Source organism: Vipera berus (assembly GCF_964194415.1).
Source record: "Vipera berus genome assembly, chromosome: 1".
NCBI classification, from domain to species: domain Eukaryota; kingdom Metazoa; phylum Chordata; class Lepidosauria; order Squamata; family Viperidae; genus Vipera; species Vipera berus.
Genome location: NC_138202.1, coordinates 175979610 through 176007398, shown reverse-complemented (window position 1 = coordinate 176007398; position 27789 = coordinate 175979610). Strand labels below are relative to the sequence as shown.

Genomic DNA, 27789 nt, shown 5'->3' with positions numbered 1-27789 from the left:
AATAGAGAAATATTCAGTATCTGTAGAAGAACATATAGGAAAGTAGTTGGGGGTCTTCTATGTTGTCGCTAAAATTGTTCTGCCTGGCATGAGGTAAGATTTTTCTATTTTCTGGAATAATATAACATGAATATAGGCTAGTTCATTCGTTTGTAGCTTTCCAAACACAGTTCAAAAATAGATTTTGTTTTCCTTCCCTCCCTCTCTTCCCTCTGAATGCTTTTTAATATCCAGTCCAGTTATTTGGATCTTCTAAATTGTGAGTAATTTATCACAAAAGAGAAACCAAACGCTGCTTCTGCTTTTTTCCCCCATCTTTGTGCATTGCTGTTAATCAGGCATGTTAAGAATAGAGGACATCATTCAATTATGGATCAGAGTTTTTCTTTGTACAGATACGGTAATGCACAGGTTGCAATGCAACCTGAATGTCACAGTCAAACTAGAGTTTGTTTAATATGGCTGTCTCTCTCACCTGAGGGATTCCGGGCAACAAACAGAATTTAAAATTAAACCAACAATTAAAAAAGTTTCAGAAACAATCCCCCAAATAATCTTAAAGCAAGAAAAGACAGCTAAGAATAAAACCTCAAAGCGGTTACTAACCATTCAATGCCTCAACAGTGAAGCTTGTCTTGGCTGCTTTCCAGAAGGCCAAGTGTGGGAACAGTCTAATCTTAAGGGGGGGAGGTGTTCCAGCAGCCAGGTGCCACAATGTTTTGGGTCCCATAAGATGGTATTTCTTAATCAAAGGAACCCAGAGTGTCTTCTTCTCCTACACATGTAGGAGGGCTGGTAGAGAGAAACAGGCTTTAAGATATCCTGATCCCATACCACAAAGGGTTTTTACAGGTAACAACCAGCACCTTGAATTGTACCCAGAAGCTTTTTGAAAGTCAAAGCCCAACAAAAACCGTGGACTGAACCCTTATATTACGGGCATAATCATAATATGAAGACTGATCTTTTCTTTTTTTTCTCTCTTTTTGTTTTATAGTTCTCAACTCACCATATTTTTTCCTTGTCTACCCTGTGGGTAGAAACTGTTTCAGAAGAGTCTGGTAATATGTAAGTATTTTTCAGCTGCCTTATATTAAGTTTGGACTACTTAACAAATTATTGATTCTTTTAAAACTTATTTTGCAGCCCATCTCTGTTTGCTCTTGAACCTGCTTTCATACTCATAATAGAATTTAAATTCTTATAGTTATGAATCTGGCCCTTTTTAGGCTTGTATCAACTGACACAACAACTGTTAATATGGGCTTTTAAGTGTAAACGTGCTGCGTCTATGAAACAGTCTAATGTACACTTCAGATGTAAAAGTATTTAGTTTTATATAATCTACAGGTAGTCCATGACTTAAAAGTTTGTTTAGTGACTGTTCAAAGTTACAAAGGCACTGAATGAAATGACTTATGACTGTTTTTCATACTTACAACCATTGCAGCATCCCCATGATCACACAATCAAAATTCAGATGCTTGGCAACTAACTCATATTTATGATGGTTGCAGTGTCCTGGAGTCGTGTAATCTCTTTTTGCGACCTTCTTACAAGCAAAGTCAATGGGAAAGACAGATTCACTTAATACCTATGTTAGTAACTTAACAATTACAGTGATTCACTTAACAGCTGTGGCAAGGAAGGTCATAAAATGGAGGAAAACTCACTTAACTGTCTTGCTTAGCAACAGAAATTTCAGGCTTTATTGTGGTCGTAAGCCGAGGACTGCCTATATTTGTAGACTGCATACATTCTTCACTAACAATTTCTCATGGAATTGTTTAACAAGAAAAATATTTATTTGCTGCATCTTGTTTTTCAGAATGCAAATCCTGTCAATCAAAATAGGCAATCATGTAGACAGAATCAATAGTGCATTTGTTTTAATGATGCTCCACACAGAACATCTCGTGTTAATAGTCCTGTGGAGCAGGTGTGGCATGCAGAGGACAGCATCCAGCTGCAGCAGCTTTGCCTGTTTTCCTCTAGGAATTCTGAAATGGAATGGAATTGTTGCAGAATTAGTCTCCATCTTGTGTCCCCCCCGGAATAAAAATTCCAAAGTAGTCTGAATTGCTATATTTAGTCAATACTGGAGGGAAGATGACAAAGTTTGTTCCTTGGATAATTTAATATGCATTAATTACAGTGAAGTGAAGAAGAAAGGGAGAACAAATGAGTCTTGGGGTTTTTTTATATGAAAACAATGTAATGTAGTCATTTCATTTCACTCCTGCGCGAGCTGCATTGGCTTCCGGTTACCCTCCGAGTGCGATTTAAGGTGCTGGTAATAACCTTTAAAGCCCTGCATGGCTTAGGCCCGGGGTACTTGCGAAACCACCTGCTGCCATTGTCAACCTCCCATCGCCCGGTTCGCTCCCACAGAGTCTGCCTCCTCAGGGTTCCGTCAGCTAAGCAATGGCGGCTGGCGACCCCCAGGGGGAGAGCCTTCTCTGTGGGCACGCTACCCTCTGGAATGAACTGCCCCTGGAGCTGCGGATGGCCCCTGACCTTCGGTCCTTCCGCCGTGAACTGAAGATGTGGTTGTTCCAACAAGCGGGCCTGGACATTTATTGTTTAATTCTCTCTTAAATTTTTTACTCTATGTTTTTTTTTTATTGTTGTGAGCCGCCCTGAGTCCTCAGGGAGAAGGGTGGTATATAAATTTAATAAAATGAAATGAAATAATGAAATGAAATGAAATTTCTCTGGATTAACATTTAGAAAACTCTTTGTTTATTTTCTTTGCACTAGGAATGGTTTGAGAATCACTACACCTGAAGAACAGTTTATTCTCATTTCATCGAGTCCACAAGAAAAGGTAGGGCCCTTTTTGTCCCTTCCCTCCATTCAGTTGATCAGATGCATTAGTGACTTTTCCATTTCCTAGCGTGGCTTGCTTTCTAGAGCCTATTCCATGTTTTTTTCTGTTCCATTCTTTGAAATTGGTATGAGGCATGTTTTTATGGTCTGTGCTTATTTCAGATCAACCTAATAAAAATCATTATATTGTGTAGATTTCCTCTAGAATCAGTGTACAATCTAAATATCCAGCATCCCATTTTTGGAAAATAATTGATAAGATCAGGAGTGGTAACTGCTTAGCAAACAGGGATCACACCTTTTTCAACTTTTTTTTTTGAGGTGGGATTCCCAATAGTTGGTTGTGATGAAATTACCTCTTCAGAGGGTCTTCATAACTTTTTTTTAGTGGTGGTTAAAGGCTAAACAACTGTGTTAAGCCTATTGCATATTAAACAAGTCCATTTTATCCTTTAATTTTTAAAACAAGGGGACAGAATGTATACTGTTGAACACTGACAATTTTAGTGGTGTGAACCTATGTACTTTCAGAACTGCTAAACATTAAATAACCATGTTACCTATTTATTTTAAAATGGTAACCCACAACTCATAGCTGGACTTAGCTCTTTACCATATAGGCCAGGAACTTCACAAATTACATTACAGATGGTTAATGGTTATACTTTAACTCATTTATTTAGGAAGAAATGTCTGGTATCCCATTGTATATTAGACCTACGTAACTGGTAATGTTCAAATTCAATTCTGATTTTTAAAAGGAGTAAAAGTCCTGGAATGTTTATATTCTACAATCCACCATTGGTGGTATGTATGAATTCCATGACATCAATATCTGTGTCCTACCCGTTCCAAGGAATTCCTGCAAGAGAGATAGATTGAGAGAAGGAAGAAGAACACAGGCATCAGAAAGCCTTTGACTATTTTTCACTCCGTTTCAGACTAAGTGGCTGAAATCTCTAAGCCAAGCTATAGATCAGGCCTTAAAAGGGCCATCTGATTTGCCTCCCTGTGGTGTTAGCGGAAGCCTTCAGAGGCAGGAGCCCCCTATTTCAAGGAACGCAAAATACACCTTCTACAAAGACCCTCGGCTTAAGGACGCTGTTTACAATGGTCGATGGCTTTCTGGGAAGCAACATGGCAGGTGAAGCAGAATTTTTTCCTGATTATATGAGAAGTTTGTCTAAATGTTTATAGTAGATCACAAGTAAAAAGGTTGATGTAAAAAGCTATATTTATGCTGAAACAGACACAGTTACATATATTGAAAGACCCTTAGCCCACATTGTCATCACTCTGAGCATTAAAAGTTAATCTGGCATAGCTCAGTTGCTTTTGCAAGTTGTAAAAATTCTGCCTTGTATTGTGATGATTTAAATATAGAACCAATCTAATTGTAGCATTCCATATATTTCAGAGGAGTCTTGAAGTGGGCAGATGGAAAGATGTATTCTGGCATGTTCAGAAATGGCATGGAAGATGGGTAGGTATAATAGACTAAGCCGAGGGAGGGGGGAAACCTGCTGTTTACAAATAATCTTTTTAAAAAATACTGTCAAATTAGGATTAGTAGGGCTGGGCAGGCTTAAAAATTATTTGGAAGCGGGCTTGTAAGCATAGCAATTCTTCTCTATTTGGTAGAGAAGCTCAACTTTTTAGACTTTCCCAAAAGCAGAAAGGTTTTAGGAGAACACCTTAAAACGGTGGAATCTTGTTTAAGGCTCATGAGAAAGTTCAATTGCTTATTGAATAGAGGTTATGCTTACAGAAAGAACAAGGTATGTCTTCCAAACCTTTCTTGAAACCTGCATGGTTTTGCAAATTAGTGTTTAGATATATTGTAAAATGGTGTGGTTTTTTTTTTAAATATTGGCAGATATGGCGAATATAAAGTACCAAATAAAACACTGAAAAAGAGTGACCATTATATTGGATTTTGGAAGGAAGGCAAAATGTGTGGACACGGTATCTACAGGTAATAGGGAAAGACACAGTGCTTGTACGGTGTAGTGGTTATGTTTTGGACTAAGAATAGGAAGATCCAGCTTTTAAACCACCTCTTTACAGTCTACCTGCCAGTCCCACATTGGTTTAGATTGGGGAACAGGGAGTACCCAGACTTTAACACTGTTTTGATACAGAGTGACTACCCATAATAAAACTGATTTCTTATAAGTGCCACGATGGTGGGAACATCCATTGGCAGAAATATTTTCCTTAATCCCCTAATCTAACTTTCCACATTCCTATCAAGATGGTATTGCCCACGTAATAATCATTCATCTCTTTTGGTTAGAGAGAGAGGGGGGGGGGGAAGCATTATCAGGGTGAAATATCTTCAAGCAAAATTCTCAGCTTCTTTTGTAGCAAGGCGGAAATATTTTTTCCTTCCAGGTATGCAACTGGGGAGATTTATGAAGGAAGCTTCCAGGATAATATGCGTCATGGCCATGGCCTTCTGCGCAGTGGGAAATTGACTTCCTCTTCACCTAGCATGTTCATTGGCCAATGGGTGATGGATAAGAAGGCTGGGTATGGAGTATTTGATGATATTACAAGGTAAATAGATTTTGAACATTTGAATTACTATATTAGTAATATAGTACTACTACATTAGGGACGCGGTGGCTCAGTGGGTTAGGACGCTGAGCTTGTCGATCAGAAGGTCGGCAGTTTGGCGGGTCGAATCCCGAGTGCCGCGTAACAGAGTGAGCACCTGTTACTCGTCCCAGCTTCTGCCAACCTAGCAGTTCGAAAGCACGTAAAAATGCAAGTAGAAAAATAGGGACCACTACGGTGGGAAGGTAACAGCATTCCGTGCGCCTTTGGCGTCTAGTCATGCCGGCCACATGACCACGGAGACGTCCTCGGACAAGCGCTGGCTCTTCGGCTTTGAAACGGAGATGAGCACCGGCCCCTAGAGTCGGAAACGACTAGCACGCATGTGCGGGGGAACCTTTACCTTTACCTTTACTACTACATTGTAACAGGAAAAAGAATTGCTAAGAAATGTTTATTCTTAAGCAGAGAACCTAAATAATCCTCTAAACAAGATGTAATACTAGTTCTAATTCATTGAAATAAAATATCAGTGCCATGATGACCTTTAGTGTCCATTAGACACCTAATCACTACTCTTGTGTTTAAGAGTGAAAAATTCACAAAAGCCTGTGACTCCTAGTACAAGTTTTTAAATCTGAAAGGATGATAACAGATTTCTGATGTGATTCTAATAGTTGTTGAAACAAATGCTCAACTATAATAAGCTGTTACTTAAATTATAATGTTGCCTAATCCAATTGATCTAATTTCTCAATTCTCAGATTTTAGAGACAGTAATGCCTTTCTGTATCTTTAGGGGAGAAAAATACATGGGGATTTGGCAAGATGATTTTTGCCAAGGCAATGGTGTTGTGGTCACACAGTTTGGATTGTATTATGAGGGATCCTTTAACAACAATAAAATGATGGTGAGTTATATATATATATATATATATATATATGAAAGAAAATAGGGGAAGTTTTATTCTTTCCCCATCCTAGCTGTTTTGCTGGAGTTTTCAATACTGTTAAGGGGCTCTTTTCTCTGTGGAAAGTTAATTGAATAAATTGATTTGTTTTTGGAGCTTTATAAAATGCCGTCTGTAAATACAATAGTCATTTTTTTTTCATTCAGAAATTTTAAGTGAAGTGTATTAAGATGTGATGGAAACTGTTTACATTAAATGGAATCTAGTGATAATAAATAGCTTATTAACATGCCATTTAACAAAGGTTTTTAAAAAGTGCTTTTATCTAAAATATCTAAAAAAATAAGATGTAAATTTTAAATAATGGACAAAGATAATATGAGAGCCATTCCAAACACATCTTGCACTGATTCCAGTACTATATTCTCCACAGGGGACTGGTGTATTGCTTTCTGAAGATGACACGGTATACGAAGGAGAATTTTCAGATAATTGGACCCTTAATGGAAAGGTAATTTGAAACGTCTGCTTTCCTTAAGCAGAGCAGCTTATTGAAAACAACTTCATTATATATTTTTTTCCTCTTTCCCCTTTTTCTTCTAAGGGAACACTGACTTTGCCAAATGGAGATACTATTGAAGGCACTTTCAGTGGTGAATGGGGATCTGGAATAAAGATTACAGGGACTTACTTCAAACCCACTTTATATGATCATGAGAAGGATCGGCCTAAAACACTGTGAGTGGATGGGAGCTCGCTTCTCATTGTAATTGAACACTAGCATTAACTCAGATGCCAAGTGCTTTCCCAATCAAACTAGTTTACTTAACTAAGATAATTGGACCAGAGAATGAGGTGGACAATTTGGGACATGTTTTGTATCTAATATGACTTTTGAAAACAGGTCATGAATAGGACTGAGAGAGACTTTTATTAGCTCTATATGATCTATTACTCAAATTTCCTGTATGCTTAAAATTTCCAAGTTTGTTTCCTGCAAGGCCCTTAACTGAAATGTCTCCTTAAATTCCAATAGAAAATATTCTGTAACTGTGCCATGGTAATATCATGTAGGGCCCAATGCTGCAGAAAGTGGACTGATTAGCATCTGATATCGTATTTGGTAATTGCAATTTAGCAGTAACGTAAAGGCATTTAGAGAACCCCTTTGTGGATCTAAGGCTGCCTATCTATTCAGTGATTCTGAGGAAGGTTTTACTCCCACGGCGTCAGTTTGGTTGCAGCATCAGCAGAATCAAGACTGCTGTTTTCTCTTTGTGCAGGATTCAGAAAAAAATATATATGAATTTGTGGGAATGTTAATTCAATTAAATAAAAAATATGCAGCTATCTGTAATACTCTCAAATCAGATGATTATTTGAAATATTTAGGAACATTTATTGATATTTGTGCAAAATTACTCCTTAATGCATAACCCCCAGTTACATTATGGTTGGCAGGTTTTCAATAATAATAGAAAGTGCTGAAATCGATCCATGAAAACTTACATAACAAAAAATTGTTTTTATTGCAATATGACTATTCATCTTGAAATTGTGAATGAAATAGTTAGGGTTCTTAATACAAGCTGCGTATAGAAAGAGCTTAAACACTTCCGTTAGTACCATGGTACTGTGGGATTGAGGAAGAAGGGATTGAAGAAGGGATGCTGATTCATTCTTTCAGTTTGAAGGGTTTTAGTGTAGATTGAGAGTTACTTTTGTTCAAGATACCCTCTTTGGGGACGAACTCTCCTCTGCTTTTCAGAGGTAGACTCTCGGACACTTGCTCATTTCGTGTGGTTAAACCTGCAGTTACTGTTGTTGAATGTTGTCAAATGTAGGCGGAAGTTAGGAAGCCTCGCTGTTCCGGCGGATGAGAAGTGGAGGGCGGTGTTCGAGGACTGCTGGCACCAGCTCGGCTGTGAACAGCCAGGCCAAGGGGATAGGTGGAAAGCTTGGGACAACATTGCTGTTGCCCTGACAACCAATCGAAGGCAACACAAAGAAAGGTTAGTAGGTGGGGCAGATGTATTTTGCTCAATACAACAGTTCTAATGCAAAGTTCACTTGCCATTTATTTTCCTGTAAAGATGAAAACACTCTGGGTTATTGGGAAGTTAATCTGTATATATCCTGGCATATAAGCAATTTGTATTTATGGATAAGTAACATGAAAAGTGTTTTTTAATCTTTTTTTAACCCTTAATACAAAGTTGTTTAGTCTGCCATGTACTAAATTCATTTGGTATTGATAGAGTCAATACATTAGTGAGAGGCTCTAATGTGGAGCTTTTCCCCCCACATATTTGTTGTTTTCTACTCATAATTATTTACCTATTAAAGAGCTTTGGGTAAAAAAAATATCTTGCCAGTGATACAGGAAAGAAACGTAACTTGTCCACTTAAAATCAGTAATGATGGAATTTAGAAAATAATGATTCATCTGAGGATGTGAAAGTGGGTTGAATGTGACACATCTCATCCATGCTGTGAGTTTGCAAGACTATAGAACCAAAACGTTTAACATTTAATAGTTGATTATGCCGATGTGTTTCTAGGTTTTCCCCCCACACACATTTTTAGCTTTAAAGTTTTATAGTTAATTTGTGGAGAAAACAAAAGCATCTGTTGTGAAAGAAAAGCAGTTTTTAATAGCTACTAGATTTTATCAATTGCAAAATTGTTGTGTTTATTGGCTCCCAACCCTTTTCTGTATAGGCTCTAATCATAACCATCTATTCTTGCAGTCCAGAACTCTTGAGCAGATCACATGCACAAACCCTGGAAAGTTTGGAGTTCATTCCACAACATGTCGGTGCCTTCTCATTAGAAAAATACGACAACATTAAGAAATACCTCATAAAGGTATATGCAAGCCAATTTTTATATAATACGCATTTACAGCTTGCTGATGTTCACTAATATCTTAAGCAGAGTAAAAGAAGGGCTGCTATCTGTAATGATATCTTTCATACACTTTTCTAATTAGCAAATACATAAAAAAGTTCCCATGACTATTTGGGCTTCTTTGGAAAAGAAGCTCGGTTGCATAGGGATGGAGAACCTATGGGGGATGGCAGTTGGGTGGATGACAATATAAAGTGGATGGGATTAGTATTTTCTTGAGATTTTAGAGTTTGAGTTGTATATTGTCATCAACATCAAAGTTAAGGCCACCATTTGTCAGCAGTTCTAGCCAGAAGAATTCTAGTGATCACAGAAAAAACGTATTAAGACCCATCTATAAGACAGGATACGTACAAAATAGCAACTTGAAAATTATATGCTTTAGCCCAAAATGTAAATTTGGGTTAAATAATTTTCTAAAAAAAACTGTGTCTTCCCTAACTCTATTTGCAAGTACAGTAGTGGCCAAAATTGTGGAAACCTTTTGGGGAAAGTATTTTTGAGGTTTCATGGCTAATAACACCACTTTTTTTTTTTGGAGTACCATAAAATTATATACCAACGGAAAGATAATTTAATCAAGAATGCAATGCAACATGGTTTGTTCAATTATCTGTATTCTATGAAAAGTTATAGCCAAATAACCAGAAAAAGGAAGCACAACTTGCTTAGGTTGATATCAGGCAGCTTTCCTTCATCTGATTGTAGACAATGAGCATTAGTGTTTAGAGAGCCAATCAGGTGTCATCTTGTTTTGGCAATGAGCCAATCAGATCACAGTAGGATTCAGTTATTGATGTCATGTATTGAAGCTGAGAGGAGGACATTTGTCAGTGTGTTATGTGATCGCTATCAAGTTGGTTGGGTTTTTTGGTGTTCTTTCATTTAGTGAGCTTGTAAAACGTAATAAAATTAAAGTAATGGTGCAAAGAGTTGACTGGTTGCCCAGAAAGCGATGTAAAAGAGTATTATTAAGTGAACAAGGCTACAGTTATAAAGAAATTAGAAGAAAAAATGGTGGAAACTTAACCAGAGGTGGCATTTCTACTGTATACTTTTCCTAAAAGGTTTCCACAATTTTGGCCACTACTGTATTTCATACAAATTTCGGATAATAGTGCACAAATACTAAGCCTAAACTTAGGACCTATTTGTGTGAGATACACAGGTCGTACGTTTTAGATTTGAATTTATTTATTCTTATATGGTTTAAAATAAAGCATCTTAAATTTGAGCCCTTTAGTTTTTTTTTATATAGCTTTCTGGGGGTTTTTTCATCTCCCATTTTTTTTAGGCATGTGATACTCCTCTGCACCCTTTGGGGAAACTTGTGGAAACCCTGGTAGCGGTCTACCGCATGACGTACGTGGGAGTGGGGGCCAATCGGCGACTATTGAAGGAGGCAGTGAAGGAGATTAAGTCCTATTTGAAACGCATCTTCCAGTTGATCAGGTAAGAAGCTGCTGCTAGGCAACTTTGGAATTGTTGACTCATTTTGCAGAAAGAATAGATGAAGAAAATTTTGTTTCGAAATTTATGGATACTTTTCTATTAAACCACACATTTTGATGGCGATGCCTTTATATTGCTTTTAAGATTCCTGTTCCCTGATCTTCCTGAAGAGGGCAGTGTAATACCCTTGCTGACAACTGAGATGAAAGGAACTCTGTCTTTCTGTACTGGAAAAAAGGACTCCGAAGCTGACTCTCCAGAGCCAGGGTGATTTTATCACAAGAAAATGCAAATGCATAATGCTAAAACATTGTTATAGATTTAATCCTGTGAATTTCATCTATTTAACATTTATGTCTGAGTGGGTTATTTCATATAACGTCTCCAGTGCTTTTTTTGTAAAAGAAAAAGGTGCCGGAACTCACACATGTCATACAACCCGCCTTGCCTACCCTACAAGGTTCCATCCAAAAAAGGTGCCGGAACTCCGTTCTGAGCGTTCTATGAGGAAAAAAGCCCTGAACGTCTCCATATTTCAAATGGAGAAGTTCTGATTCAGTAGATTTTCCAATATTTTACCCTTTTCAACCACATGCCCGCTTACATAACTAATAAACAGACCGAGATTTATTTGCCTCTGTTATTCTTTCTTAGACTACTTTTAAGGCCAGGAGTATTAACTACAGAAGTATAATCTTCTTCATTTCTGCCAGATGAACCCTTTTGCTGTGCCACTGGTTAATAGCAGGCATCATGCCCTCTATGCATAGAAAACTTCATCCTTTTTACTTTCGGCTCATTCTGTATAGTTTAAATGTTAAAGCGTTCCTGTGTTGGAATGTCTTGCAGTGTGTGCAAAATAGTCAAACTTTTCAGGAATAACTCAGAAAAAGAACTTAAGGAATAATTGATAGTGGTTGAAAGAGAGTTGAAGTAGGTAGGGAAAAGTGAAATTCAGATCTTCCTTTCCCTTTTGTTTCTTCAACAGGTTTTCTTGATTAAGAAAAGATTACCGTATATACTTGAGTATAAGCCGACTCGAGTATAAGCCGAGACCCCCAATTTCACCCCCAAAAACTGGGAAAAGTTGTTGACTCGAGTATAAGCCGATCCGCCGTTCTGCAAGCCTCCGCCGCCGGCGGAGGCTGGATCCGCGCTCTGCAAGCCTCTGCCGCCAGCAGAGGCTCGATCCGCCATTTTGCAAGCCTGAATACACAGGAATACCCTGTGTGGCCGCGGCTCTCGGGGAAGCCCTGGCTGTCCGCTTCCTCGCTCCACGCTGCCATTCGGGGCCCGCGCGTTCCCCGGGCAAATCGCGGCGCCCAGCAGGCGAGGAAACACGCCCGCTCCAGTCGCCCCCCCTTCCCTCAGGAGACGCGAAGCAAGTGACCGCCCGGAGCTTACCGAGGACTTGCGCGCGGCTGAGGCTTCGGTGCTTCCAGGATCGCGCGCACCTCTCCCAAGCCGCCGCCGTCCAGAGACCTGCCGAAGTTTGGGGAGGTGCGCGCGCACCTCCCCAAACCTCCCCAAACGTCGGCAGGTCTCCGTTCCTCCGCGCAGACCTGCCAACGTTTGGGGAGGTTTGGGCGCCTCCCCAAACCTCCCCAAACGTCGGCAGGTCTCCGTTCCTCCTGCCGACGTTTGGGGAGGTTTGGGCGCCTCCCCAAACCTCCCCAGGTCTCCGTTCCTCCGCGCAGACCTGCCGACGTTTGGGGAGGTTTGGGCGCCTCCCCAAACCTCCCCAGGTCTCCGTTCCTCCTGCCGACGTTTGGGGAGGTTTGGGCACCTCCCCAAACCTCCCCAGGTCTCCGTTCCTCCTGCCGACGTTTGGGGAGGTTTGGGCGCCTCCCCAAACCTCCCCAGGTCTCCGTTCCTCCGCGCAGACCTGCCGACGTTTGGGGAGGTTTGGGCGCCTCCCCAAACCTCCCCAGGTCTCCGTTCCTCCGCGCAGACCTGCCGACGTTTGGGGAGGTTTGGGCGCCTCCCCAAACCTCCCCAGGTCTCCGTTCCTCCGCGCAGACCTGCCGACGTTTGGGGAGGTTTGGGCGCCTCCCCAAACCTCCCCAGGTCTCCGTTCCTCCTGCCGACGTTTGGGGAGGTTTGGGCGCCTCCCCAAACCTCCCCAGGTCTCCGTTCCTCCGCGCAGACCTGCCGACGTTTGGGGAGGTTTGGGCGCCTCCCCAAACCTCCCCAGGTCTCCGTTCCTCCGCGCAGACCTGCCGACGTTTGGGGAGGTTTGGGCGCCTCCCCAAACCTCCCCAGGTCTCCGTTCCTCCGCGCAGACCTGCCGACGTTTGGGGAGGTTTGGGCGCCTCCCCAAACCTCCCCAGGTCTCCGTTCCTCCTGCCGACGTTTGGGGAGGTTTGGGCACCTCCCCAAACCTCCCCAGGTCTCCGTTCCTCCGCGCAGACCTGCCGACGTTTGGGGAGGTTTGGGCGCCTCCCCAAACCTCCCCAAACGTCGGCAGGTCTCCGTTCCTCCTGCCGACGTTTGGGGAGGTTTGGGCGCCTCCCCAAACCTCCCCAGGTCTCCGTTCCTCCGCGCAGACCTGCCGACGTTTGGGAAGGTTTGGGCGCCTCCCCAAACCTCCCCAGGTCTCCGTTCCTCCTGCCGACGTTTGGGGAGGTTTGGGCACCTCCCCAAACCTCCCCAGGTCTCCGTTCCTCCTGCCGACGTTTGGGGAGGTTTGGGCACCTCCCCAAACCTCCCCAGGTATCCGTTCCTCCGCGCAGACCTGCCGACGTTTGGGGAGGTTTGGGCGCCTCCCCAAACCTCCCCAAACGTTGGCAGGTCTCCGTTCCTCCTGCCGACGTTTGGGGAGGTTTGGGCGCCTCCCCAGGTCTCCGTTCCTCCGCGCAGACCTGCCGACGTTTGGGGAGGTTTGGGCGCCTCCCCAAACCTCCCCAGGTCTCCGTTCCTCCGCGCAGACCTGCCGACGTTTGGGGAGGTTTGGGCGCCTCCCCAAACCTCCCCAGGTCTCCGTTCCTCCTGCCGACGTTTGGGGAGGTTTGGGCACCTCCCCAAACCTCCCCAGGTCTCCGTTCCTCCGCGCAGACCTGCCGACGTTTGGGGAGGTTTGGGCGCCTCCCCAAACCTCCCCAAACGTCGGCAGGTCTCCGTTCCTCCTGCCGACGTTTGGGGAGGTTTGGGCGCCTCCCCAAACCTCCCCAGGTTTCCGTTCCTCCGTGCAGACCTGCCGACGTTTGGGAAGGTTTGGGCGCCTCCCCAAACCTCCCCAGGTCTCCGTTCCTCCTGCCGACGTTTGGGGAGGTTTGGGCACCTCCCCAAACCTCCCCAGGTCTCCGTTCCTCCTGCCGACGTTTGGGGAGGTTTGGGCACCTCCCCAAACCTCCCCAGGTCTCTGTTCCTCCGCGCAGACCTGCCGACGTTTGGGAAGGTTTGGGCGCCTCCCCAAACGTCGGCTGGTCTGCGCGACGTTTGGGGAGGTTTGGGGAGGTGCCCAAACCTTCCCAAACGTCGGCAGGTCTGTGCGGAGGAACGGAGACCTGGGGAGGTTTGGGGAGGCGCCCAAACCTCCCCAAACGTCGGCAGGTCTGCGCGGAGGAACGGAGACCTGGGGAGGTTTGGGGAGGTGCCCAATCCTCCCCAAACGTCGGCAGGAGGAACGGAGACCTGGGGAGGTTTGGGGAGGCGCCCAAACCTCCCCAAACGTCGGCAGGTCTGCACGGAGGAACGGAGACCTGGGGAGGTTTGGGGAGGCGCCCAAACCTCCCCAAACGTCGGCAGGTCTGCGCGGAGGAACGGAGACCTGGGGAGGTTTGGGGAGGTGCCCAATCCTCCCCAAACGTCGGCAGGAGGAACGGAGACCTGGGGAGGTTTGGGGAGGCGCCCAAACCTCCCCAAACGTCGGCAGGTCTGCGCGGAGGAACGGAGACCTGGGGAGGTTTGGGGAGGCGCCCAAACCTCCCCAAACGTCGGCAGGTCTGCGCGGAGGAACGGAGACCTGGGGAGGTGCCCAATCCTCCCCAAACGTCGGCAGGAGGAACGGAGACCTGGGGAGGTTTGGGGAGGTGCCCAAACCTCCCCAAACGTCGGCAGGTCTGCGCGGAGGAACGGAGACCTGGGGAGGTTTGGGGAGGTGCCCAATCCTCCCCAAACGTCGGCAGGAGGAACGGAGACCTGGGGAGGTTTGGGGAGGCGCCCAAACCTCCCCAAACGTCGGCAGGTCTGCGCGGAGGAACAGAGACCTGGGGAGGTTTGGGGAGGTGCCCAAACCTCCCCAAACGTCGGCAGGAGGAACGGAGACCTGCCGACGTTTGGGGAGGCGCCCAAACCTCCCCAAACGTCGGCAGGTCTGCGCGGAGGAACGGAGACCTGGGGAGGTTTGGGGAGGCGCCCAAACCTCCCCAAACGTCGGCAGGAGGAACGGAGACCTGCCGACGTTTGGGGAGGTTTGGGGAGGCGCCCAAACCTCCCCAAACGTCGGCAGGTCTGCGCGGAGGAACGGAGACCTGGGGAGGTTTGGGGAGGCGCCCAAACCTCCCCAAACGTCGGCAGGAGGAACGGAGACCTGCCGAGGTTTGGGGAGGCGCCCAAACCTCCCCAAACGTCGGCAGGTCTCCGTTCCTCCGCGCCCTGCCTGCCTGCTTCTTTCCGCTGCGGAAAGAAGCAGGCAGGCAGGGCGCGGAGGAACGGAGACCTGCCGTTTGGGGAGGTGCGCGCGCACCTCCCCAAACCTCCCCAAACTTCGGCAGGTCTCGGACGGCGGTGGCTTGGGAGAGGTGCGCGCGATCCCGGAAGCACCAAAGCCTCGCACAAGTCCTCGGTAAGTTTTTTTGTTGACTGGAGTATAAGCCGAAGTGGAATTTTTCAGCCCAAAAAGTGGGCTGAAAAATTCGGCTTATACTCAAGTATATACGGTAGTTGGTCTAAGTCAAATCAATTCTAATGTTCGTAGGCCACCCGTTCCTCAAAATAATACCCCAAATGTGGTTTCCCCGCCCCCCGCTGTTTATGTGTTTCAGTTGTGTGGTTACAAGCTCTAGCTTACTGCTTCCTGTGCTGCTTCCACGACTCTACCCTCCTCTGTTTATGCTGTATGCCCTGGACAATGAACGAGAGGAAGATGTTTACTGGGAATGTGTTCTGCGTTTGAACAAACAGCCAGACAAAGCACTATTGAGCTTTTTGGGAGTGCAAAAGTAAGCATGCTTCCACGTGTTGAAAGCTAGTTTTTCTTGTGAGATCTATGTTTTAATTATTGCTTTAAGCAAGAGAAAAGAAGATTTAATTCCCTTTTTGTCCCTTCCAAATAGATAAAAGTTTTACTTGACTAAGCACCTTCAATCCTTAAAGCATTTCCAGCAGGAAACATAATTATCATGATCTTAAGAAGTTCCTATATGTCATATTAATTATTTGAATTACTTGGCATTCAAATAGGCTTACTTTGAGTACCAAAAGAAACTTCATTTTTTAAAGGAGATGAGAGGTGGCAGTTATTTTAAGTTAAGGTGGTCCATATATTTTGAAGTAAGAGCCAACTGGAAAGACCACCTCATGAACTTCTCTTGTCAAAAATATCTAAATAATATAATGTGGTCTAATCTAGAAGTACTTATAATTTTATAGGTAAACTCTCTCTCTCTCTCTCTCTCTCTCTCTCTCTCTCTATATATATATATATATATATATATATATATATATATATATATATATATATATATATATATATATATATATATAGTGGTCTAATCTAGAAGTACTTATAATTTTATAGGTAAACTCTATCTATCTATATATATATCTATCTATATCTATATCTATCTATCTATCTATCTATCTATCTATCTATCTATCTATCTATATATATATATATATATATATATTCTTTTTCATTGGATACTCTTTGCCTTGAGAAGGAACATTTATGTACCCAGAAATTGAATCTCAGTGATAAATAGGGCTTTATTGATCTGGGAGATCTTTGGTCAAGAGATACTTTGTATCTGTAAATAATGCAGATGCCTCTGATGCCTCTTTCCAGACCTGCATCTTTCACACTAGTGGTTTGGATTCAATTCTCTAAATGAATCATTCTGTATTTAAGAATCGTATCTTCTGTGACATATTTATGTTATGGTACTACTTACAGGAAATTTTGGCCAACAGCAACATCTGTCCCTGCGGAAAATAAAAAGGTACCATATGTTTTATTTACAGGAGTTTTACTTGTGCAATTCATGTTTGTGTTCCTCTGAATTTTTGTCCTGGGTGAAAGAGAACCGGAGAATATGCCGTCAGTATCTTTCAGTTAATATTTAAAGTACCAAATCACGTATCCTCTTCTACAACATTTAAGTCTTTCAGGAACAATTCATATTTCTTGCTGCAACCATATCGTAATATTTACAAGAAAAGTTTCTCATTTACATATTTTCTATCCTTATTAAATAATTTCTAGAGTTTTGGTTTCTTAGAATATTTAATTATTTTGGCAGAAAGCTTACTCTTCCTAAGATGTTCAGATTCTCTGTTGGTTGAAGGATGCTTTCTTTTATCAATTACAAGTATTCTATGAACGATGTGAACAATGTGATGTCACTTTGGCATCATTGTGCCTTGTAACAGTTATCTTAATCCAACAGCTAAATAATACTTAGGTCAGTCATATGCTTTTTATGAAATGAACATATTAAAAGTATAGGTGTGGTCCTTGGTGCTTTCTAAGCTTGGATGTTTTCTTGTAGACATTTCATCAAATAGGGTAACATAGTCAGTGCTATCAAGGAGTGGGGCTTGCTCTCAGTTTATACCCTAGTGCAGGGGTGGGGAACCTTGGCTCTTATGACTTGTGGATTTCAGGAATTCTGGGAGTTGAAGTCCACAAGTCATGAAAGAGCCTAGGTTCCCCACCCCTGCATCTCTAGTGGCTTGCCCTATCACTGTTGGTGGGGATGGTCTTAGGAGTTCTTTGGCTGGGCTGTTTACTGTTGGCTTCTTTGGCGGTTCCTTGATAGGGGTACTATTTACTTGATTGTTGGTCTATTGTGGAAATCATTGTGCTGCTTTCTTTCTACTTGTAAACACTAGTGTTTTGTTTATTTTTAACTTGAAACTGAAAGAAATGAGAGCCTAAGTTTGATGCTTAGGCTTGTTGATAATGATAGAAGTATTATTTGCTATCGTTTATTCTAATTCAAAGGGTCATTACCTTTTAGGCTTTTATCTGTACTAAGCAAAGTTGGAAGCTACTTTTCTATATGGCTTTTTTCCAGGGCTTTTTTTCTAAAAAAAAAAAAGGTGCCAGAACTCTCATCTTGGCGGGGGCAGGAGGCGGGGGGGTGGCGCTGCTGCGGTCACGGGCGTGAGGGGTATTGGTGGCGGGCTGCCCCCCGGGGGCGGAGCCAGCACGGCTGGTGCTGTGGGAGCAGCGGGGCCCACTCTATACGGTGGGGCTGCGTGTGGCGGAGGCGGGGCGGGCCAGGCGATTTAGGGCGGCCACTTAGGCACACAGGGCGAGGTGACAGTGGCGCATGTCCAGCACTGGGTAGGCCACCAGCCTGGCTGACACGGGTGAGCACAAAGAAGGAATACACATGGACTCCGCAGAACCCACCTCCCACTCCTTGTCCTCTCTTACTTACCTAGTTGAGATGGTGTAGTTAGGTAGCAGGGAGGGATGCAAAGATCCTGCCAACTCACCTTCGCTGCAGACAACTTGCCGGTGAAACGTTTGCCGGCCGGGTCTTTTGGTTCGCTCAGCAGCAATTCCTATTGGCTTTCGAAAGCCAATAGGTTTTTGAAAGCCAATGGAGTAGCATAGCTTGTGCAAAAGCTTTTGTGTGTGTGTGTGCAAAAAAAAGGTGCCGGAACGGCATTTTGAGCGTTCTATTAGAAAAAAAGCCCTACTTTTATGTTTTAATCTTATGATTTTAAAAATATTGTAAGTTGCCCCAAACCTCACCATGTGGATTGCATACAAATATTATATAATCGGTAAATAAAAGTAGAACATATGTTAAATATACATCAAATGATAATATGCTTCCCTACAAAGTAAATGTTTGCTCAATGACAGACCAAGGAGTTAACTCAGAAAGGCAAGAGGAAAATCTAGAAGAGGTCTGTGCAACTTGTAGAAGGGAAAGGCCCACACTGATAAATTAAAAATCCTTGTGGTCTGCAAAGGAATGCTGGTGGGCTAATCAGTGATTTGGTGACTAGAGGAGCATCTACAGTGTTGGAGCTCGTGGTCATGGTAAGCCGTGGAAGCATTAGGCAACATGACTTTCAGGGCAGTGGTGGTGATTTTATTACTTTATTTTTTTAAAAAAAGTCTGTGCTCTGTCCAAGGGTGCTTGGTAGGCTGCATGTACAGGCCTGGTCTAGAATTTATTTATTCAACTATCTAGAGCAGGCATGTCAAACTCGCGACGTCATGTGACATCGCACGATGTATCGCACTTTTTCCCCATTGCCGGCAATGGGGTGGGCGTGGTTTCGTTGTGATGCATCTGGCCTGCGTGTCAACAGTTTGACATGCCTGATCTAGAGACATCCATTTTTTGCATTGCAAAGGGCCTTTCATCTCTTGTATAGATGGTTTTATTTTTGTGTGCAAAAAGGATTCTAAATTAATTGAGTCATGTCCTGGTGTGAAGTCTGATAGCTTGAGTTAAAGAGCCTATAAAATCTCAAATGACTGCAGTTGTTTTGTTCAAGTATGCTAATATTCTAAGGTAAATATTATTCATACTATATAATATCCAGATGAGCACCTCAGTAGTATATTGTAGTTCTATGAGGTGCGGTGGGCTTCATAATTTGTTGATTGAAGAAACCACCATGCCATATGTATATATGCAACTGCCATTATTTTTCAAGCTACATTACTTGAACACATGGCACACATCACAAATCAGATTCCTCTGTAATGCACTATTCCTTTGCATGACCGTAGGACATTTAGAAACGCAATTACGTTCTTATGCTTCCAAAGCATTCTTCCTTATCTTCCTGTTACATTGATAACCATAAAAATACTCAAAGTCTCTTGGGATAAGATAGAATAAGTATGGTATTTAAGGAATGCAATAGAAAGCATTCACAATGCACAATGTATTTAAATTTCATTTTGTTTGAGGCAACTTCTTATAAAAGAATTGCCATTAATTTGTTGTAATAAAATAATTTAAATCAATTTTTACTTGATTTCAAATTAAATTAATTATATTGGTTGACAATGAGATTTGCCAAATGCAATAAACTGGTTTTAGGTATACAGTATGTGTGCACTAATTATTTCAACACCAACACATCTTAACAACATATTCTATTTGTAAATGAATGCAAATGCAAATTATACGATTTTTTGTGCAAAAATAAAACAAAATAACAGATTTAAGAGCTGTTATCATTAGTTATCCTTAGATAAAAAAATAATTCCATCATCCAAAACTTTGTTATACTGTATTTAACGAACAGATGCTTTGGGATTAAAAAAAAAAGACTGACTACATTTGATTGTGTATCATCATGGCATTAAAACAAAATTTGAACAGTGTATGAAAAATAAAGGTTCCCTAAATGTCTGCAGGCTATATCTATACATTTTCCTTGATAGCACTCTATTGCCTTCTTTTTAGCATTTTTTTCAACTTCCCAGCTTAAAAAAGGCAAGGCACCAGGAGCTGAAAGTTTGTTTAAGCAGGTTGCTAGGCAACCTGTTCACACTCGGCCCTTCTTACCCTCCCACTTTTGAATTAGCCTGTACGGATCGGATCGCATTTCCTTCAATTTGAGCCATCTGAAGGTCCGTCGCTGCGATGCATTCTGGTGCTCTGCAACCTGGCTGCCTGAGGAGAATTTAGCTCTCCAGAACAGTTTCATTCAGTGTTTTTTTTTTGGGGGGGGGGGCAAAAAAAGGTCCCAGAACGGCATTCTTAGCGTTCTATGGGGAAAAAAGCCCTGCTTTTTTCTATTTTTGCCTGCATTTCCTAGTTTTGCTTTTTTTTTACACCCCCTCCAACCATCCCTCTTTTTAACTCTTTTTTTTCTTTATTTTTTTGCATTTCATATTTTTCTGATATTTAATAACATTTTGGGGGGGGGGAATCAATATGCTAAATTATTTATTCCACCCCAGTTTAATTCTTAAGGCTAAAGCTAGCCATAATTATAATTTTTATTCTTATGCCTAGGTATTAACAAATGCAAAAGATGCCTGTTTTGCTTCTGCAGTGGAATGCCTACAACAGATCAGGTAATTTCAAAATTAGCATAATTACCTTCCCACCTTTCAGTGGGAAACAGGTCGACTTGTCTTGTGATTAACAACTTTGCCATTATATACTCAAGCTCTGTCCTTCGCAATTTTAATATATTTATCTTACACTGTTTCATCATTACACATCTTTGTTTTGATATCTGTTATCAATTCTAAACAAGAATTTGAGGACCTGTGTGCTAATTGTTTAATATAAAAAACAAGAAAATATAGGCTAAACAGAGTCTGGCACATTATCTTTTTTATAAAAAAAAGTTTTGGATGGATGGATGGATAGGTAGGTAGGTAGATAGATAGATAAATGATAGATAGATAATAAAAAAGTAACTTCCAGCCTTCATCACAAGATGAATAAACAATTTTAATAACTTTCACCTCCTCTTAATTTATGATCTCTTCACCCCTTGTCCCATCTCTTAGTTATAAACAAATCCATAAAACATTGTCATTTCAATCCTGGTCTCAGCAAAAGTCCATTAATGGTGCCAGAAATAACATCTATTTTAATCTTGATTAAATAAATCAACTTTATGTGCCTTCCTTTTACTTATAACAATATTAATCTTTAATCAATTTGAATAATGTCATAGAATTTTATTTCTTTTCATCTCTTTTTTGCCCTCTCACAAGATTTATCCAAGCTTTAACAAACGTCTTTTATCAATCCAGTATAAAAGAATTATCCTGGCCATTCTCTTGGTTTATTATTTATCATTCCCTTTTGATTTTTAAAGCATTAGCCAATTACTTTTGTATGTCCAATGAGTCATCTTCTTTCCATGTCATTCTTGTAGTCTGTCATTTATAAATCTATTTTTAGTGTCAACTGTGTCTCTCTCTTGTCAGATAAATTTATTCTTCTTCTGCCACTTTTTCCAAAACAAATTTTGGACACAGTCTATCCATAGAACAAACATTATTATTTTTAAAAAATAATTTTTATTAAAGTTTACAATTACAAAGATAAAAAACTAATACAAACTAAAAAAAATATAAAAAGTAAAAAAAGATGCAGAGAAAAAGAAAATAATAATAAAGATATATATAAAAAAATACTTATCCCTTCATCAAGACATAACAATAATTTTTAAAAAATTATCTTCTTTTCTGGTATTACAACAAAAAAAGCCCTTCATTCTACATCTTATCCCTTATCTATAAACAAGTGTTAACATCTTTTTCTTCAATCCTAAACAGCAGAAGTCCATTAAGAATTACCAGAAACAGCAACATACATATTTTAACCTTGATAAATAAGCCAACTTTATATTCCTTCCTTCTGCTTTTAAGAATCTTGATCTTTAATCTCTTTAATGTCCCAAAAGTTATTTCTTTTCATTTTCTCTTTATTTCTTCTCAGAAACTGTTTCATAAATTTAACATGTTACTGCTAAGCTTGTAAGCCGCCCTGAGTCTTCGGAGAAGGGCGGGATATAAATAGAATTAAAATAAAAAAATAAAAAAAATGTTTCTTTTATAAATCTCAAATTAAAAAGTTATCCAATTCACTCTTCTGATTTGTTGTTTGTATGTCCCTTTTAATTATTACGATAACAGCCATTTCATTTGAAAATCCAATGTTACATCTTTTTTCCATATTCTTGTAATGTGCCATTTTTAATTCCACATTCACAGCAGCCACAATATCTGCGTTGTCCTCTTCTATCACCTCTTTTAAGTCCCTTTTTATGATAACAGGCAGTCTGAAAAGTAATTTCCGGGTAGGTTGTACCCAAATATCCTGAATTTTTCCAGTTAGAATATTTTTATGATAGCAGACCATCTTAAATCTAATTTCATCCTAAATATCCTTGACTTCTTCCAAAGTTAGAGTGTTCTATGTTAGTGAGTCTCTTTGCCTTTAATTATTACTATAGTTGTTTCTGCTTCCCTGTAGTGTCCAACTTTCAGAGTTTCCTGTTATCATGTTTCTTTTTCTAATCAACATTTTCCCACAAAAAGGTTTCTGACCTTTTAGTTTTAAAATCAAAAAGATATGTGGTCTTTTTATAAAATTTTTAAAACCCTTAGATGGATTTTTGTAACTGAAATCTTACTGCAAATCCATCTGGCTCCTTAGTCTTTTATAACTTCCCAGAACCCACTGTTCTAACCATTCTTTTGCTATTTATTCCAAAATAAGAATGTTTTAAGTCCTAAAACTTCTTTCAAGAAGAAGGAAACTCACCCAGTACAAATCAAACTTTCCTTTCTGAAGGCCTCCCTCCTATCAATATGTCTAGAACTTTGTATCTGTTCTTGAATTTAAGTGATATTGTAGTCCCTCATGTGTCTGAAATAATAAGAGGAAAGGTTCAATTTAATGAGAGAGTGAACCAAATTCTCATTTTTGCTCTCAACGCTCAAGATAAATATCTTCCTACTAGCACAACGTTTACACCTACTGACAAGTTGAAGGTGATCCAGCAGACATTTGAGGAGATCTCACAGAGTGTTCTTGAGTCTCTTCATGAAGATTTCCTTTGGTCCATGGATGATTTGTTTCCTGTTTTTCTGTATGTGGTGCTACGAGCCAGGTAGGTAAAATTCTGCGCTAAATCCTTTAATTGTAGCTATAATTATTCCATCACTGTTCTAACTGATACAAGCCATGGGACCCAATTGTGCTTTATTCATTAACTCTGATGCTGTTGGAATCCTAGCATAACATATTTTAATTAATCCTCTTTGGAATGGGCTAGGTTGAAAATATAACTCTTATTTAAATACAGTAATTGTATTTTCTAAAAAGTCAGACTCTCTGGCACTGAAACTATACAATGAAACTTAAAGTTGTATCTTTTCTTTTGAGAAGAAATGTGATACTTTCCCCACACTTAGAGTAAAACATAGTTATGGTTGAACACCTGTGATAATCTTCCAATAGAAAGTCAGTTTCAATGAAAGCTTCTTAGGCTAAAACAAAATGCAATTATAAAATTGATTAGGAAGAATTGCAATCACAGCAAATAACTTTATGTGATTATAATACTGATGTTTAGATATTCATCGTTTGGGAGATATTCTTCAAAATTTGCTTTGTGGTTGATTCCACAAAAGATGTTCAATAATATATTTGCATAAAAAGAAAGGAATGAAATGTGCAATGGTGTGCAAATATTTTGAATTTGAAACATTTTGGGTTAAAATGGCCCATTTCATATTCCATGCATCCCATTTTTAATTGAGAACTGTCCCAAACTTAACTGGAAGTTCAAAACACATTCTGGAATAGACAAAACAGTGTTGGAAAATTCCCTACAAAATCAGAATAACACATTTCAAATTCAAAACATCCCTTTTCTGCTCATTTTTTGTCACACTCATAGTAATGCATTTGCTGATTGATAAATGCTGATTAGTATAACTATTTTTCTTTTTTGTGGCAGGATAAGAAATTTGGGGTCTGAAGTGCACTTGATTGAGGACCTCATGGATCCCTATCTCCAACATGGGGAGCAAGGCATTATGTTCACAACTCTGAAGGCATGTCTTAACTGTGTTAATTATTCAAAGTCATCTTGTAATGTCCTCTGTGTCACTTTCTTTGATATTATATGAATCATAGACTTGGTTTAGTTGGTACTAAATTCACCTAATTTGACCTGGATCTAATATAGAGAAAATAATGTTTTTTACATGTCCAATTATTCTTTGCCTGTCTTGGCTCATTGCTACTAACAAGGAAAGAATAGCTGGTTAAAATTATTATTATTGTTTGTTTGTTTGAATCTGAGAGTATTTCCTAACAAACCCTCATATGCATCTGGATAAAGTTTATTCTCTAAATCTACTTCAGTCAGGCTTTATTTCTTTTCTTTTCTTTTCTTTTCTTTTGGGGGGGGGAGAGAATGAACATGGCAGTAAGCTTTGCCTAAGAAGATAGCAGACAATGCATCCAGAGTGTTCACTTAGATCAGGCATGTCAAACTCAACGACATCGTGTGACGTCGCATGACACATCGGGACTTTTTCCCCCTTGCTGGCAATGGGGTGGGTGCGGTTTCAGCGTGACGCATCCAGCCCGCAGGCCAGCAGTTTGACATGCCTGACTTAGATCATTTGACAATCTCACAGTAGACTGGCTAAAGTGTAGATTATGCCTTACACAGAGCTCTTATCAGGGAATTCCTTGGGGAGAGGGTTTATCCTCTCTTTCTTGTTAACTTGTCCATGAAACCACATCAAAGGTAAGGGCTGAGCTGCTATCACTCATCTTCCCTTCTCTTTTTCATTTATCTCATTTGAAGGAAGTACATGTCCTGAATAAGTACTCGAGCATTATAATGAATTAGATAAAGGTCAAGAAAGGATTTAGTGCAGATTAGGCATCTGCTGTTCATGGGAAGGTCATCTATCCAGGTTATGATGTTCAATCTCTTTTGGAAAGGGCTAGTTTGTTAAAAATCAGACTCATAATTGAATGGTGCTCCTAGACTCTTGTTGTTTCTTGAGTCATCAGTGGCCTCAGTGATATATTTTTATCAGTTTGGTTGCTATTTCACCCAAAAACCACTGTATAGGAATAGTTCTGCAGATAAACACACACATACTTGTACACACATATACACATGCTGCTTTGGTGATGGTTAGATTACAGCAGTATATTGGATATGAGGTTATCTTTGAAGACTGCTTGGAAATGTCAGTTAATGCAAAATAGGATATATTGATTGGAAGTTAAGTTATTAATAGGACAATTATATAATGTTAGTGTTTTATCAACTATGCTGGCCCACATGATACTAATTTTTAAGTCCTGGACAGCATAAGGCTTGAATATCTGCATTTTAGGAAGCTATTTTTTTTTATTTAAAAGAAGAAGTGTATTCTGCTAGAGGACCTTTTCCGAGTACTTTGCATAGTCTTTAGAGCAGACATGTCAAACTCGTGACGTCGCGCGACGTATCGGAACTTTTTCCCATTGCCGGCAATGGGATGGGCGCGGTTTCTCCGTGACGCTCCGGCCCATAGGCCGGCAGTTTGACACCCCTGCTTTAGAGGGTAAATAAAAAGTAGAGCCTCCCATTTTAATTGTTGGATCCCTGTGGGTCCTTCCTTTATGGCATGTGTGACTGCTACTATGTACTCTTTTAATAGTAGGTCACGTTATACCTCCTGAATAGTTTTGGGTTTGGCTTTGTTTACTTGTATTTACTGGGATAGACGCCTAAACATGTTTTGGGGAAATCTTTTTGTTTTCTTTTCTGCTAGTCATATTTAGCATTTTATTTTTTATTGTTTTATAATTTTACAATCCTCTTAACTGTTGGCAAATTAAAGTCTATTTAATCAGATATATTTACTTATTATTTTTCAAAACTTTGTTTCTAGGCATGCTATTACCAGATTCAGCATGAAAAGCTTACCTAACACATTTGCCTTAAGTGGAAGACTCGCCTGAATTAAGTTTTATTCATCCTCCCTGAAATACTTAAAATGAAAATAGCCGTCCTTCTGTGGATGTAATTTCTAAAGCTTTAAGGTCAGAAAAAAAAGCAAAGATGTCATATCAAAGAGAAAGAGATAAGCTTCGGAAAGCAATTACATTGTGGGGAAAAAATGTTAGAACTGCATGGATGTCAAGAAAGAAAAAGGTCATCCAGGAATGTGCTGCTTTTGACACAGAAGAAGTTGAAAATGTTGTGATTTTGAAGAACTGAAATGCACTATGGAACTACTGTATTATTTTTAAATGAAGCTGCCTAGGTTTGTGTGTCACTGGGAAAAAAGGTTGACACAAACAACCTTCTTACTAAAAAAAATAGTTTGTGAAAAAAATCCTCTCTGTAAAGTTATAAATAGAAGTACAAGTGCTTGCGTGAAATCAAGATCTGTTGGATTTACTCATTCCAAAGTGTTAAATATGTGGGAGCTGATATTTCTTTACTTTTTTTGGGGGGGGAGGTGTTAAGGGGGGCTTAGTATTTAACATCAAGGAACATTGGTCATTGTAAAAGTCAGCACTGAATTTAATTTTGAAAATGTTTACAGAATTCTTATTTCTTCTAAGCCTTGATGAATGAAGTTTATAAGCTACAGTTGGAATAGTTTACTTGACAGTGGTGGACTTCATGTTACAGAATGATAAAACTGCAATCTTACTAAAGATGTGCTCTCAGGATTGAAGTATTATCATTATTCGATTTTGAACTGCTATTTCTGCAATGGCATTTTACAGAAGGAAACCTTGTTACCAGCAACTCTATGTCATTGTTCTTGTCACTTTTTCTTTGACTTGTATGGGTAGCTCTCATTCTGGATAAAACACGTGCTGTTCTTTATTATATCAGAAATACTCCCCTGGTTAAATTCAGTTAATAATATTCAATACAAATAACTTCTGGACATCAGAATCATGCTTGTGTGTTAACTTCTTTTATTAAAAATACATTTTGGTGGAACCTGTAATTATAAATGAAGCGCTTTTCATAATAAAAATACGACTAATTCTGTCATGCTTTTGTCGCAGTATATAAATTGCTTTTTGGAAATGTGATCATTTCAACGTGAGTTTTCTGCATTAACAGCATAGTTTGCTATCCAATCACTAAAGTAAATAAAAATCAGTCCTACTGGATTGTTTTCCGTTTTGAGGCTTTTTGCGGGTGTAAGCCTTCTTTGTCTCGGGAGCAGTGTGGAAAGCCGGCAAAGGAACACAACCCGTGTTGTTTCGTCCCCATGACAGGATCCCCTAAAGCCTCAAAATGTATGCAGGCTGCCCAGTGCATTGCAGCACTGCTAGGTGTACTGTGAACTTTTAAGAATCAAAACATGTAGCTACCTACCACAAAAGAAAATTGAGCCAGTCTTCCATTAAGGGCATGGACTCACAAAAATTTAGAAAGCTGCAAAAAAGAATCAATGCAATTAACCTAG

The 27789-nt window shown here is 40.5% G+C and overlaps 1 protein-coding gene across 3 annotated transcripts in view; it reads left to right on the top strand.

Annotated features, from left to right (window-relative positions):
• The window catches only part of ALS2 (alsin Rho guanine nucleotide exchange factor ALS2), a 57378-nt gene extending 30010 nt beyond the window's left edge, over positions 1-27368 (top strand). For all 3 annotated transcript variants that reach the window (XM_081313308.1, XM_081313307.1, XM_081313306.1), the window contains 19 exons: positions 998-1068; positions 2761-2827; positions 3771-3973; positions 4247-4312; positions 4706-4804; positions 5224-5388; positions 6188-6299; positions 6733-6810; positions 6904-7037; positions 8144-8311; positions 9050-9167; positions 10504-10661; positions 10806-10928; positions 15647-15823; positions 16777-16822; positions 20825-20886; positions 23298-23447; positions 24300-24396; positions 26245-27368. In XM_081313308.1, the coding sequence (XP_081169434.1) occupies positions 998-1068; positions 2761-2827; positions 3771-3973; positions 4247-4312; positions 4706-4804; positions 5224-5388; positions 6188-6299; positions 6733-6810; positions 6904-7037; positions 8144-8311; positions 9050-9167; positions 10504-10661; positions 10806-10928; positions 15647-15823; positions 16777-16822; positions 20825-20886; positions 23298-23447; positions 24300-24396; positions 26245-26283 (2133 nt within the window). In that variant the 3' untranslated portion in view covers positions 26284-27368. The remainder of the gene's footprint in view (positions 1-997; positions 1069-2760; positions 2828-3770; positions 3974-4246; positions 4313-4705; positions 4805-5223; positions 5389-6187; positions 6300-6732; positions 6811-6903; positions 7038-8143; positions 8312-9049; positions 9168-10503; positions 10662-10805; positions 10929-15646; positions 15824-16776; positions 16823-20824; positions 20887-23297; positions 23448-24299; positions 24397-26244) is intronic.
• Positions 27369-27789: the final 421 nt, after the last annotated feature.